Below are 15,391 nucleotides of genomic sequence, written 5' to 3' on the forward strand. Positions count from 1 at the left end.
AGCCAGACGATCAAACGATAACGATACGTCTGGGGAAAACTGTGTGTGTGTGCGTGCGTTGCGTCTGTGTGTGTGTGTGTGTGTGTGTGTGTCCGTCTGGCCAGGACAGTATGTCTGACTGTACTGGCCATAACTCGGGTATACCGTCCGACCGATGGACTTCAACCGTGGCGATGGCGTGTGACTGATGACCTGGGGATGGGAGTGGGGATTCGGGAAGACCAGTGCTTGCCCAGAACGAACCCAAAATCACACTTTGTGTGAAGTGAGGGGCGCAAGATGCATTTATATTGGCCATGGGAAGTCTTACGTCGTCATTTACTGCCCTAAGCAGACATTAAACTCCATCGACTTGGCATAAGGGCTCTAAACAAGCAAACATAACATTATGAATCCCATAGACTTGGCTGTCATATAGGACGTAATCCTCAAAAGCCATGTATTGGAGGAACTAGCGCCCCTCAAAAACATGAACGTCAGTATCCATCTGTCGGTCTGTGGAGGATGCACTGAATGTCTCTGTGTGTGGGAGACTCCCACACACGGAGAGGCTTCAAAAATAGCAGATCTACAAGCTCGTAGTCAGTCCTACGTCATGCACAAACTGACTGTCACAGGCTGCCCACGTGAAGTCCCAGATCCACATTGGATCCACACACACACCCCGTTCCCGTGATGTGGCTCCCGAGATCGACATCATTCATTTTCGGTTTTGACTGCAGCTACTTTCTCTACTGTGGTCATTTTATTACATGTAAGTTCAAGGGGAAAGCGGCCATTTTGCGGCCTGTACATTTTGGATTTCCATGGGAATGTTCAAACAAAGTGATGGTAAAAAAAAAAAGTTAACACTAACCAACCACCAGAGAACAACTCCAAACCTCCTACCAACTAACTTCAAAAAGGTCCTTTTTTTCCCCCTCTGGCCAAGATAAACTATAAACAGACTTATTCCTGTGTGTGAGAGCCTTTAACCCTGAGGCTTCTTTCTAAATCCTAACAGTTTTCTGGGTCAAGGACCCCCAGAATTATCTGCATTTGGCCCCATCTGAAAATATGGCAAAGATTCGAGTTAAAAAACGTTCGCTCTGAAAGAATATTATATTCAAAGATTTGCGCCGCATATTCCCGACGTCTAGAGATATTAGAACAATTGCTGATACAGGGTGATTAATAATTTCACTGCTAAAACCTATATATGTATTTGACTGGCGTGTCACAAGGGTCTATCCTTTTCCCTCTTTAGAATCTCTAGAAAACACTTCTTCACTGAAAATCTACAAGCTCACAATTCATAGAAGATCTGGCCCAGGAAAGGGACACTAGGGTTCATTGTGGGTAAACCAGTGGTTCCCAAAGTGGGGTCCGGGGACCCCCAGGGGTCCTTGAGGGAGTCCTAGGGGGTCCCCAGCAAAATGATAGTTTGGAACCAAATAATTGGGGGTCCGCAGGCTAACAAATGTCATTTTGCCGCACGAATACGTTTGGGAACCACCATATTGCTGCGTTGGTGTTGGTGTGTCGAACAACTGAACCAACCTGGAATCCATGTTTGCCCCTCCACCATGTGGTGTCCTCCTTCGGAGGCATGTCGATCACTGAGACAATGTCACCAACCTGCCATACGAGGATTGGAACAAAGACAAGAAGAAGTAAAGGAGGTGCAGTCAGTCAGTAGGCTTACTGTTCAAATAACCCATTTAGACCTGAGGACGATTCTTCTAATGTCTTCTAAATGTTTTCTGAAAAACCCATGTTTCTATGTCAGTAGTTCTCAAACATTTTCATTTCAAGGACCCCCAAGATTATTATGTAATTGGCCACCGACCCCCATCTGAAAATGTGTTGTTCCAGTGTTGAGGTAGGGAGGTTCAAAAGCAGGTTATTAAATTGACCATATATATATATACGCTTAAAGGACCACTTCACCACTATTCAACCTATCTTCATAATAGGTCCTCACTAATAATCATGATAAAATGGCACAATTTTTTTCTACTCAGTCTGTGTCTCATAGGAGGGCTGTGGGCAGTTTAGAAACCGTCTTCCAGTGGCATCATCATTAGTCAGATTATTTTTTAAACAAGATTGTTTTTACAAAAATGTTTAGATTTTCATTATCGTGAGATGGCTTACATTTTCGCATTGCAACTTTTCAGGACTAGAAAGCCTGCCGTTTTTATTAGCTTGTATTCCCCATCGATGATGTCACTGGAGGACGGTTTCTGAACTGCCCACAGCCCTCCTATGAGACACAGACCGAGTAGAAAAAAATTGCGCCGTTTTTCAATTCAATTCAATTCAATTCAATTCAATTTTATTATAGTGTCAAATCACAACTTTATTTCCCACGTTTTCAAGATTATTAGTGAGGACCTATTATATGAAGATAGGTTGAAAAGTGTCGAAGTGGTCCTTTAAGTCCCTTTATTTCCCACGTGGAATCCATAACGTCGCTGGCAGTCTACTCTAAAGAATGTCAGATATATAATATCTTTATATTTTCTATGATGAGATGCAAAAAATATACAATAAATATAAATCCCCCCCCCCCCCTTCTATACTGTGTAGATGCTACTAATATGTCTGTGTACAGTCAATGGTTTAACAGTGTGTGAACTTTATGCCGTGCGTTTTTGAGATGTTCTAGTGGAAAACTCTACATACAATATAAACGGAGAAAACAGAACTCAAATAGTGGGCAGATATATACCGTATGTCCCGAGGTGTTCGCGTACGTACGTACGTGTTCGCACATGTACAGTTAGCAGTATACGAGCCGTTAATTAACAACACGTCAATTCTAATTCTCTATAGTTTCTCGGTATATACCTCAAAGGACAGCTCGTCGGCGGCCTGTGCAATGTAGCGCTTGATGACGTGCGCGGCGGCGATGGCCGGCACGTTGATGGAGGACTCCTCGTGGACCAGCAGGTGGTTCCCCTTGTTGTCAACCTGGACATGGACACAGACAGAAAGGCTAACTTTTATGGAGGACTCCTCATGGACCAGCAGGTGGTTCCCCTTGTTGTCAACCTGGACATGGACACAGACAGAAAGGCTATAACTTGCAGGTCACACTCAACGCTAGGGCATTCACTTCACGTTGATGGAGGACTCCTCGTGGACCAGCAGGTGGTTCCCCTTGTTGTCAACCTGGACATGGACATGGACACAGACAGAAAGGCTAACTTGCAGGTCACACTCAACGCTAGGGCATTCACTTCTAGTCATGTTTACTAGTTGACTAGTTTACTAGTCGACTACGTATTATGTAAAAAGAAAAGGTAACAAGAACACTCGGCGGATTTACCCTTTTTGCCGACTTCTCAAGACAAGTCGGCAAACCGTGGAGAATATTCGGCAGACTCTTAAGAAGATTCGCCGCGCGACGACTCTTCTTCAGATTCTGCCGAATATTCTCCACGTTTCGGGGCACTTTCAGCAGCTGCAGCTGCAATTTTCTGAATGTTAGCTACTGCTAGCTACTGTGCTAACGATGCTAAAGCAACACAACCAAAAAAAATTATTAATCCCGTGATCGGGACGGGACGGGAATGAAAGTCAACGGGAGCGATGATAATGATCATTTTCAGGAAGGAAACAACGCTCGACGCGGTGCTCAGGCTCACTGCTGGCTGCCTGCTGTAGCCAGGGGGGTGGAGCTGGGTGGACCGCAGTGTTTGTTTACAATAAAGTTTCAATAGTTGTCACTGTACAATACTTTAAAACAGTTGTCATGTTGCACACAATCAATTTGGTCATAGCAGCCGCTGAGCCGCCTGTAGCCTCTCCTCTCCAAGCAGCAGCCCACAGTGCCTGCACCGTGAGACCGCAGTGAGAACGCTATAGCATTGCAAGAAGCTAAGGCTTAGCTGCTAAGCTAACACAACACCAGCCATGGTGGTGGTGATGTTAGCTTAGCGTAGCGTAGCTTGCTGCTGCTTGGCTGTTCAACTTCACTTCATCTCTGCCTATAATTTTTTCTTATTGTTACCCTGACACCGGAGCTGCAAAAACAGACAGATTTGCTTTGCGCTTGCGTTAGTCTAAACTAAAAGCGAGTGACAGTGAGACGAGCATGTCGACCGTAGCAATGAATGGAGACCTATTTGGAATGATTAAATCCATTATTGGCCTGGAGAAAGTTACAGCCGCTCCGCCTCCTCCTCCTCCCTGGCACGGTACAATTAGCCATGTGCTATATGACGTTTTGTTTACCCTGCGACAGGGACTGAGAGAAATGCCACCGAATTCTTAATTATTTTCCTTCTCTATATGGGCACACTTGTGAAAGCTGAATGCTTTTGCATGCTTTTATTGATCTGCTGTCTGATCAGCGTGCATGATCATGCAGTAGCTAGATGCGCGCTCCAGTGCCGAGATTTCTTCCCGTTTCGGCGACTCTTCGTCACTTTCCGTCCGAGTTCTCAGATAGAACTCGGACCGGAAAGTGACGAAGAGTCGGCGAAAGGGGAAGAAATCTCGGCAAAGATGAAGAAGAGTCGGCGACCCGAGTTCTCCAGTATTCAAAGAAAAAGGGGGAAAAAAAGAAACGTTTTTTTTTTTTTTTTTTTTTTGGGAAATGAATATTTGTCAACTAGTACCAACAAGATCGACTAGTGGATTTACTAGTCGACTAGTAGTAGTAGTGGACTAGTTGCTTAACCCATTATGACCTGAGATCAGATTCATACGAGGTTTCCACTGGACACACACTGGTCTGATTAACCCATTCTGACCTGAGATCAGATTCTAAAAATGTCAGTCGTTCTTCGATTTTTCAAAAATAGCAGACCTACAAGCTCGTAGCGCGCCACTCGGTGGCGCGCTACGAGCTTGTAGATCTGCTATTTTTCAATAGCTAAAGCATAACATGATGCTAACACCAAAACGGGTTCCCGGTCAGAATGGGTTAACCAATTTAGACCTGAGAAAAGATTCTACAAATGCCTTCAAAATCCCGACAGTTTTCTGAAAAACCCATGTTTCTATGTCTATGTGGTTCTCAGACGTGTTCATGTCGAGGACCCCCAAAAATTATATGTAATTGGCCGCCGACCCCCCCCCATCTGAAAATATGTTGTTCCAGGGACCCAAGCAGCACATATTTTAATAAAAAAATGTTCGCTCTGACAGAATATATTTTCAAATATTTGCGCAACATTTTCATGATTCTTCAAAAATAGCAGACCTACAAGCTCATAGCACAGCACTTGGTGCAGCGCTATGAGCTAGTATTTCAATATCCAGAAGAACTTTCCCTGTCCCAAACACTTAGTATTTCAATATCCAGAAGAACTTTCCCTGGGCCCAAACACTTAGTATTTCAATATCCAGAAGAACTTTCCCTGGGCCCAAACACTTAGTATTTCAATATCCAGAAGAACTTTCCCTGGGCCCAAACACTTAGTATTTCAATATCCCAGAAGAACTTTCCCTGGGCCAAACACTTAGTATTTCAATATCCAGAAGTATTCACTCTATAGAACTTACGCTGGGCCCAACACCAACATTTAGTATTTCAATATCCAGAAGAACTTTCCCTGGGCCCAAACACTTAGTATTTCAATATCCAGAAGAACTTTCCCTGGGCCCAAACACTTAGTATTTCAATATCCAGAAGAACTTTCCCTGGGCCCAAACACTTAGTATTTCAATATCCCAGAAGAACTTTCCCTGGCCCAAACACTTAGTATTTCAATATCCAGAAGTATTCACTCTATAGAACTTACCCTGGGCCCAACACCAACATTTAGTATTTCAATATCCAGAAGTATTCACTCTATAGAACTTACCCTGGGCCCAACACCAACATTTAGTATTTCAATATCCAGAAGTATTCACTCTATAGAACTTACCCTGGGCCCAACACCAACACTTAGTATTTCAATATCCAGAAGTCTTCGCTCTACAGAACCTTCCCTGGGCCCAACACCAACACTTAGTATTTCAATATCCAGAAGTCTTCGCTCTATAGCTTCACGTCATTCGCAGGACTTGGAAATAGCTCAGATTCTTACTCACAAGCAGGCAGTCACTTCCTTGGCCAGGGCAGTGGGTGCAGCTGCCTGTGTCTCTCGTCATATTTACTCCAGGAGTGTACAAACGGCTCATACTTGCATGGTTGCACCACTAATATAATAAAATACGTCAGCAGTGTGTGTGGAACTAGGTCAACTTTCTGCTTTAACACAGAGTGATACAGACAACTATAGCTGGTCTTTTTTTTCCCTTTATGGACTTTATACAATATAAGATTATATTGGAAATTGGTGACGTATTCATGTCGCGCGAATGTTATTTAATAGCATACATTTTGTAACTGAAAGAAGAATCCGAGATATTAGGATTTAAATAGACAGCATAAGCCAGCAGACTTTCAGTTCTATTGTTTATCAGCGATTATTTCTTACTCCCACATCCCACGCACAGCGGCTATCGATCGTCTTGCCAAGTTGATCAGAATTCTGTTAATTGCTATACAGAGTTAAAGAGTACCACTTTCCAATAAGAGGATAACATCTCCATACCTCCATCCATGTGAGGGCTGGCCCACAGTTGATCTGGTTGTCTGCGATGGCAGACAGTCGGGAGAGGTAGGCCAGTAGCATCTGGGAAACGGACTACAGCGAGGGGGAAAAAGAAGCAAGAAGAAGCCAGTTAAGAAGACTCCTCGGGAGCTATGCTGGATACTCTCAGTCCACAGAATGTCCTGACATCGAGTTAACAAGCACACACGTTATTTTAGCTGACAATTGACTGTACCGTCTAAATGGTAAATGGTGCATTTATATAGCGCCTTTATCCAAGGCGCTTTACATAGAGTGTGCATCAATTCACCCATTCACACACACATTCATACACCGATGGCGGCGGAAACCATGCAAGGCACCAAACCGCACATCAGGAGCAATTAGGGGTTCAGTGTCTTGCTCAAGGACACTTCGACACTATAACTCTGGGGGAGCCCACAGGGTTCGAACTGGCAACCTTGCGGTTACCATCCAACCACTCTACCCCTGAGCCACCGCCGCCTTTCTCAAAGGTAAAAGCGATTGCAGTGGTATAAGACCATCTTTTTTTTTCTTTGTGACTTACTTAGTGGTTTGTTAAACTTTTACACCTCTTAAAACCCACGAGGGCATCAAATACAGCTTCGCACTATACCCTGGTGACTGTACATACACGGCTCTCTGGTTGAGACCCTCTTTTGTGTAGCTAAAGCATGTAATTACACCCATTATTCTTCAAACCACCCAATTCCCAAGCGACGCACGCACGCACCTCTAAGTCTATGGTGAACATGGGGTGAGCTGGTTTGACCAGTTTGGTTCGGGCCCTGAGAGTCCAATTAAGGGTCTCCTGTGCTTTCAAGTAGATACGGCGTAATAATCTATTCAGTGAAGGTTCGCGTAGTTTAGTATTCGGTGTCCTCCAGTGCCTCCCATATAACGTCAGAGAGAAATAGATGAAGCGAAATAGATGAAACTTTACTCTTGTTAGTCAAATCTTAAGACATTTTGGGGGCGGGAACCCCTTTTATGTTATATAATTTAGCTATTGAAAAATATCAGATCTACAAGCTCATAGCGCAGCTTGTAGGCCTGCTATTTTTGAAAAGTCGTTAAAATGTGCCTCAAATCTTTCAGAAAATTTCCATGATTTAGAAAACCTTTTTTTTTAATTTCGACGTCAGGCCTGAATGGGGTAATAAACCCGTTTCTGGAATCTGAAGCATTTTTAATGACACTTGACTTTCAATGCCTTTTTTGCTAGAATAAAAATAGACAGCAGAGAAGCTGAAATCACAATCATACCAAGTTTATCATCTACATGATGAATTTAATTTTGATTCATTGAACAAGGTGGACCCTCTTGTAAACAAGTGTAATGCTTTATTGGGTCGTCTTGAGTTTGTAATTGAAATGTACTGTAATTCTGCAAACTGTTAATAAATATTTCAATCAATCAATCAATGCTGCTATAGTACCTAGAATAAAGGTGTCAAAGTACCAGTTTCTCTCAAGTGAGATAAATATATACAGTATTCACAAAGTCAAACAGTGGCATCAAATACCCTCATCACAGTAAATTGAGTGTGTAGACCAGACCTGGGCATTACATGGCCAAATATGGCCCTTCATTTGGCTGACTCTGACCGGCCTGTCAAAGGTTACTTGGAAATGAGACAATAAAACATACTTTCTCATTTTACCTTATGCGTGGACTAAAACGGCATTGCTTTTATTTTTAAGCCTGTTTATGCACGTACACGCAATATTTGACAGCCTGTTGTTACCTTCCTTGTCACCCCTCAAAAATGTCCACTCAAGCCAAAAAAAGAAAGGTTGATGCCGAATGCAGAGGTTTCGACAAAATATATGGACTAGTAGGACTACTAAGTATTTATTCACTGAAGTCAGCGGTAATAATAATAACGTACTCTTACCAGCTTGTCAAAACAATGCCATTTACTGCTTTGTATAATAGAAATAAAATTGATATTATACAGAATTGAGTTCTGCCTTTTTGCCTTCCACAATATTTTCTGTTTACATTTGGCCCCTTGGGAGAAAATAATTGCCCATCCCTGGTGTAGGCTCTACACACTCAACTTACTGTAGGGTTTATTGAGCTTTCTCTGTCATTTTGAAATCCGCATTTAACATTTGCACAGAGATTTGCTACCAAGACGTCAGAAAAGGGACAGCAAAATGACACGTCGAGTTACGTGTAATTATTCAGACGCTAAAGCAAGATCACATAATTGGATTTTAAAATAATGCTCACTTTGCCGGCATCACACGATGGGTGTTTTGTGCCGTTAATAGACCAACAAGCTCAAAATATGTTGCGGATGTGATGTGACACCGTTGCCTTGTGAGCTTGCAAGTCTGCTATTTTCGGCATGTGACAATGTCGAGGATGCAAACTGAAACACTTGCATAACGAGATTTTAATGACTGCAAAAACTAAAGATAAAATCAAAGCTGAAAAACAAAGTAAATAGCTTCTGGACGTAAGTAACTATTTCTTGCATCCAGAAGCTATTTGCTTTGGATCATTTTGGATCTTGAAAATGATTTCATCAGCAATTCGGAAGAGTTCATTTCACTGACAACACAGCTATGGGGCAGAAACCCTCATATCTCCAAAGCTTTTTCTTTTCCGGTAATTGTGTGCCGTACTTCAGGGGTTTACAAACGTTTTTTTGGCTGGGGACCCACGGGAAATGCTTTGGCCATGTCTCGCGACCCCCAATACCACCACCAATACCAACGGACTGCAAAAATAACCTTAAGTTAGGCCGACATTTAAAAAATGTCTTCAAAATCCTGACAGTTTTCTGAAAAACCTAATGTTTCTGTATCAGTGGTGCTCAATATGTCATGTCAAGGACCCCAAAAATGATGTAATATGCATTCGACCCCTATCTGAAAATATGTTGTTCCAGGGACCTCCCCAGAAGCAAAGATTTGAGTTAAAACGTTCACTCTGTAATAATATATATTCAAAGATCTTCATTTCCATTTTGGTCACAAAACCCACCCGTGGGTCGCGACTTGCGACCCCTGCGGCCTACTTCATAAATACCGGATCTACAAGCTCACAACACATTTTTGTAATACCATAAAAAAATGAACGGTTTTGGACATATGAGGTTTCCAAACTGACAGCGTGCGGGCGGCACAACACGTCATGCGCTGTGCACGTCTCTCACCTCTGATTGGTCGGTCAGACTGTCGAAGCGAGGCAGCTCGGGCAGCTGGGAGAAGCGGCGGTCGTAGATGCAGAGGTGCAGGTGCTTGTCCAGGACACGGAAATCCTCATAGCTGCGCTTCACAATCCAGCTCCGACCCTAAACGACAAAAGGAGGACGAGAAGAAAGTAGTAAATAAATGCACCCCCTAGTAGCACAAGCAGAGGCAGAGCCACGGAGAACACTTCTTACCCACTTAAACCCATTCTGACCTGAGATCAGGTTCTAAAAGTGTCTTCTACATCCTGACAGGTTTCTGAAAAAGCCTATGTTTCTATGTCAGTCGTTCTTCGATTTCTCAAAAATGGCAGACCTACAAGCTTGTGGCGCGCCACTGAGTGTAAGTGGTGACAATTTAAGATAATTTAATATAAAATAGAAGGAAAGCCAGGAGACAAAAAAAAGGAGAGAAATGTCCAGGGCAGATGTCGTGCTCCCATAATTAAAATTGACATTCTTCATGGTTTATTAATCTCTGAAACTGAAAGATGAATAATTCTCCACCAATCTAATCCAATTATCTACAGCTGACACACGGGTGGACTTGCTCACGATCGGCCCACGTTCAGAATGATTAATTTTCTGAAGGTGGTCTAGTGTTTGGAGGATAATGAAATTCATTAATGAAATTATTATTAATAATGACATTTCATGCAGTGGTATCTGTCTGTAGGCCTCTACACTGGAAGCAGGAAACCTAATTATCTCCCTGTGTGTGTGTGTGTGTGTGTGTGTGTGTGTGTGTGTGTGTGTGTGTGTGTGTGTGTGTGTGTGTGTGTGTGTGTGTGTGTGTGTGTGTGTGTGTGTGTGTGTGCGTGTGTGCGTGTGCGTGTGAGAGAGTGTGTGTGTGTGTGTGTGTGTGTGTGTGTGTGTGTGTGTGTGTGTGTGTGTGTGTGTGTGCGTGCGATTGATTCAGCAAGGGGAAAACATCAAAAGGAGAAGAGAGAGCGATATAGAGAGAGAGAGAGAGACAGAGAGAGAGAGATATATATATATATATATATATATAGAGAGAGAGAGAGAGAGAGAGAGAGAGAAAGAGCATCTCACTATGGTTCATAGCAGAGCACCTTTTAAATTAACTTAATAACTTATCTAATACATTTATTCAAAGTAAGAAAGTTGGCATGTCACGACGAAAACGCTATGTAACCATCAGCTTTCCGACAAGTCAAAACAAAGAAAGATGGTTCTTTTGAAAAAGGGTTTCTTCCACCCTCTTGTGGGCCCAAAGTGGACAATATACAGTATAAGCCAGGGTCAACAAGCCATTTGACAATGACGTCAGTCATCAATCATGACCTATATCTACCGTATGACATGTCTCCATATTTTGGGGAAGGTTTCAGCCCAATCCCGAATGCCAATGACTGCCGTTCTAAAAAAATGAAAGCTTCCGTAAACCAAAACTAAATCTATACTTCCTTGACCTACTGGACGCGTGCACAAGAAATGTATCAGAAATGTACAGATTCTAAAAATTGTCTTCTACATCCTGACAGTTTTCTGAAAAAGCTATACGTTTCTATGTCAGTCGTTCTTCGACTTTTCAAAAATAGCAGACCTATACAAGCTCGTAGCGCGCCACTCGGTGGCGCGCTACGAGCTTGTAGATCTGCTATGTTTCGACAGCTAAAGCGTGACGTAATGCCAACACCAAAAGGGGTTCCCCGCCCAGAATGGCTTAACAGTCAAGCGGTCCAGACTCCAGAGATCATCCCCGGACAAACAAACAAACAGATTTTTGACACAGACCCCTCTTCTAGGCCTCTAAAAGGTCCGTTGTGTACTGTACACTACAGTACATCCACAGACCACCAATCATGTTTTGTAACAATAGAACATATACAGTACTTAGTGAAGTTTCCACCTCAACCACAGAGTTATTATCCTTTGTTCATCAAGCTTTTGGGGGGCAGGCATCAAAAACATCTTAAGTTTTCTAAAACTTGAGTGCATAACCTAATAAAACTTAACTTTGTTTCCCCCTTTCTGTTTTGTTAATGGTGATATACTATAATATACCAGAGGCATGCTTCCTCCTCCGCCATATTTCTATTTATGGCATCTAAAATGATCTCTTTAACCCATTTCGGTGTTAGAATTATGTTATATGCTTTAGCTATTGAAAAATAGCAGATCTACAAGCTCGTAGCGCGCCACCGAGTGGCGCGCTACGAGCTTGTAGGTGTGCTATTTTTTGAAAAACCATAAGAACGACCGACATAGAAACGTAGCTTTTTCAGAAAAGTGTCAGGATGTAAGAAGACATTTTTAGATTCTGATTCTCAGGGTCAAAATGGGTTAAATTGTATCCATAATAGCGCATACAGTTCTTGAGCAAAACCAAACCACGGTGTGGTGCTCTTGCTGGAGTTGTAGCACAATCTGGCAAAGGGTCAAGAACCAGAGTCCCAGAGGATGTTTGTTTGTGAACTTCGCACATAACCAAAGGAAAGCATCTCCAAGCCTCTGTCTGTATATATAAATATGGCTCCACTGAACCCTACATGTGTCTTCCCCTGTTGTGGGTCTCCTGTCTCCTGTTTTCTATTTAAAAGTCTCACCTTGCAGAGTCAGAGTCGTGTCTCCTCTGGGTTTTTTTTGCCCCAATAAATCTGCACAATAACAGTCATCCTTCAAATGCCGCTGTTCACCCACCAAAATGTTCAAGGCTCCCATGGACGTGAACATGAAGACATTGTTTTCCTCATATCAAAGCACTACAATGTGCTTGTACAATCATTGCAAAAGAAAGTTGCAAACCATGTCCGCCACATTACACGCAAACTCGGCTTTGCAGAAAATGCGTCCCCTTCCTTGCTTTCTTAGTTTTCATCACAGGCAACACAGGCTTTCCAAAACCTCAAAAGCCCAGATTCAGCAGTGGAGGAAAAAAAAAAAGAAGAAAAACAACATAAAAACACACAGCAGAAGAAAAAAAAAAACGTGCTTTGATTTGGCCTAGAAAGATCCGTTTGTACCGGGGCCAGGGCTTCATGAGCGACTGAGACTGCAGTGCACCACTCAACCCATTCTCTAGTGCAGTTGTAAGCAGCACTGACTGGGAGAGCCACCACTGGGTGTGTGTGTGTGTGTGTGTGTGTGTGTGTGTGTGTGGAGGGGGGGGGGGAGAGATCTGTCCCACTTTTAGATGGTGCTTCCACCGTATACCTTTTTCCTCAATCTGGGTCTGTAGAAGTGAATCACTAGCTGTGGCTGCAGTTGCTGTGTTATGCTTTCTGTTTTACGCTTTAAGTTTAAGGATCGAGGCCAGCTCTTTGCCAGCTTTTTATGGAATATGGCTGCGGATTTAGCTCTCCTCCTTTTCCAATGGCTGCACAGAGTTGGAATTTCCAAGTGTTGAGCCACACATGCTTCTTTCTGGCATTGGACAAGGTCATGGAAACGGAATATGATCTACACAGCATAGGGGGAAAATGCGTGAGACCGGATTGGAATTAGTTTGAAGCTTGATTCTTGACATATTTGTGTGAGTGAGTGCATGGGTAGGCCTACGGTATGAGTATGTTCCTACTCTTTTGTTGCAAAAAAATACCTTCTGTTCACTAAGAAATCCTGTCAACAAAAGGAAATGCATTTTGACAATTAAAAAGAAAAAAAAAGTAAAAAGAAAAAAGAAGTGTGGAATTCAAACTTGCTGGGTCGTAACCGTCCGTGCCAAAGGAATAGTGGTGCATTTATATATAGCAGCCTTTATCCAAGGCGCCAACCTGCACATTAGGGGTTCAGAGTCTTGCTCAAGGGCACTTCGACAGCAACACTGAGGGCAACAATGATGACACACAATACCGATAGCTACAGGGCAACGTCATCAGGCAGACAATCTATACCGATCACCCAGTCACGCTACATTACACGTCTCAAAACCCATGTCCAACCCCGAAAAGGGAACATCCACTGATTTTCCGTAGACCGGGCCGGCCATGTTCATCCAGGTGAATGGAAGGCTATATAAGGTGTTATTAATAATGGAAGAGGTCACACGTGTGTGTGTTTTTGTAGGCATGCATCTCTGCATGACTGACTTAAGAATGACTTTGGGGACACAGGTGATTCATGGGGTCTTACCTGGCAGTAGATCTGGACCAAGTACACCAGCTCCTTGGACTCATAGCCATTCCGGGTCACTTCATTCTGCTCGTCCCCGAGGGACAACTGTAGGAGAGATGAAGCGTAAGAGAGAGAGAGAGAGAGAGAGAGAGAGAGAGAGAGAGAGAGAGAGAGAGAGAGAGAGAGAGAGAGAATATATAATCACCACGTAGGTACAGAACAACAAATAGGAGGCAGATGTACTGTTCCCAGTGGAAGCTTATATACTAACTGACCACATTTCAATGGAATAATGACTGAGAAGAGGGTGAAGGAGGTTGGGAACTATAATATGGCACAGCAGGCAGCCATCTTTCCCTGGTCCCCAGTAGACCAGCAAGGAGTTCTTCATGGACATGGATGTCCAAGAATCTGTTCTACGTCCGAGCATAGACATGGTAGCGCCCCGCCGCATGCCTCTGATTGGCCTATAATACCGACACTGCCCCGGCCCTTATACAGCCTTTCCTCCCGAGGTGGAAGATGCATGCTGGATAGTCTGCCGCGCGAGGTTATACTCCGTGGTGGGAAATAAATAAATAATACAAGCACGATATAATATAATACAAGAGAATGACAACTAAACCTAGACTAACACTAATACATTCCAGGTGACTGAAATGTGACCAAAACTAAATGAAAACTATTCAAGAGACTATGACGAAGACTAAAATCAAAATGTGCTGCCAAAAACAACAGCGGTGTGGAGACATTAAGAAGGGGCTGATTAAAATGAGTTGACGTACTGTACCACTACAGTATGATATGAAGGCCAATCAAAACAGCTTGTTGGATTACATCATCTAACCTAAATAGCCAGGCCACAAAAAATGGCTCGTCAAATTCACATCTTTTCATTAGCAGGAACACAACACTGTGTGGCGGTCCCCGGAACATCCAGACCCCCCCCAGGAACGTGCCATGGGGGCCGGGCCGGTTCCGAGAATTACCGTGTGGGGGTCCCTCTACTGTACTGTCACTGTACTGTATACCGTCACACCCAAAATCATCATATATACAGTTAATAATTATGTGCGCGTGTGTGTTAGGCTGCGCAACAGTGACACTTGGTGGTGAAGACAAACGCTATTTTGGTGCTCGGACGGACCCAGCCAGCCAGCCAGCCAGCCAGCCAGGGACACACATAGCTCCGCAATGGAGTAGTTGCACCAAAACATGGGAAAAGTGTAAAAAAAAAAAAAATCATGTTACAGTATGTGACCTACATTTGACATCAAGGAAGAGGAAGAACATCCAGTATGTGGAGCTCTTTCAACAAATTGCAACGTTTCGAACGACTAGGTCTTCATCAGGCAAATATCATATTTGCCTAATGAAGACCTAGTCGGTAGAAACCTTAAAGGGATAGTTCAGATCTTTTTTAACTTAAGCTGTATGAAATACTTGCCATTAATATAGTGGTTGCAACTGTATTAATTGATTGCCCGAGTCCCGTAGTGGGAGTTCTGCTCTGGTTTTGGTCAATATTAAGTAGTTCCGGTCATTTTGTGGGGG

The 15,391-nt window shown here is 43.2% G+C and overlaps 1 protein-coding gene across 3 annotated transcripts in view; it reads right to left on the reverse strand.

Annotated features, from left to right (window-relative positions):
* The window catches only part of arhgap32b (Rho GTPase activating protein 32b), a 72,448-nt gene that overhangs the window by 50,501 nt on the left and 6,556 nt on the right, over positions 1-15,391 (reverse strand). For 2 of the 3 annotated variants that reach the window (XM_080780773.1, XM_080780772.1), the window contains exons 2-6: positions 13,856-13,942; positions 9,725-9,862; positions 6,534-6,626; positions 2,833-2,955; positions 1,540-1,617 (exon numbers count right to left, since the gene is read on the reverse strand). In XM_080780773.1, the coding sequence (XP_080636899.1) occupies positions 1,540-1,617; positions 2,833-2,955; positions 6,534-6,614 (282 nt within the window). In that variant the 5' untranslated portion in view covers positions 6,615-6,626; positions 9,725-9,862; positions 13,856-13,942. Of the gene's footprint in view, positions 1-1,539; positions 1,618-2,832; positions 2,956-6,533; positions 6,627-9,724; positions 9,863-13,855; positions 13,943-15,391 lie in introns of those variants that run through there. The other variant, XM_080780771.1, reaches the window with a different exon arrangement.

This window comes from Protomyctophum bolini, assembly GCF_963924005.1.
Source record: "Protomyctophum bolini genome assembly, chromosome: 13".
In the NCBI taxonomy this organism is placed as follows: Eukaryota; Metazoa; Chordata; class Actinopteri; order Myctophiformes; family Myctophidae; genus Protomyctophum; species Protomyctophum bolini.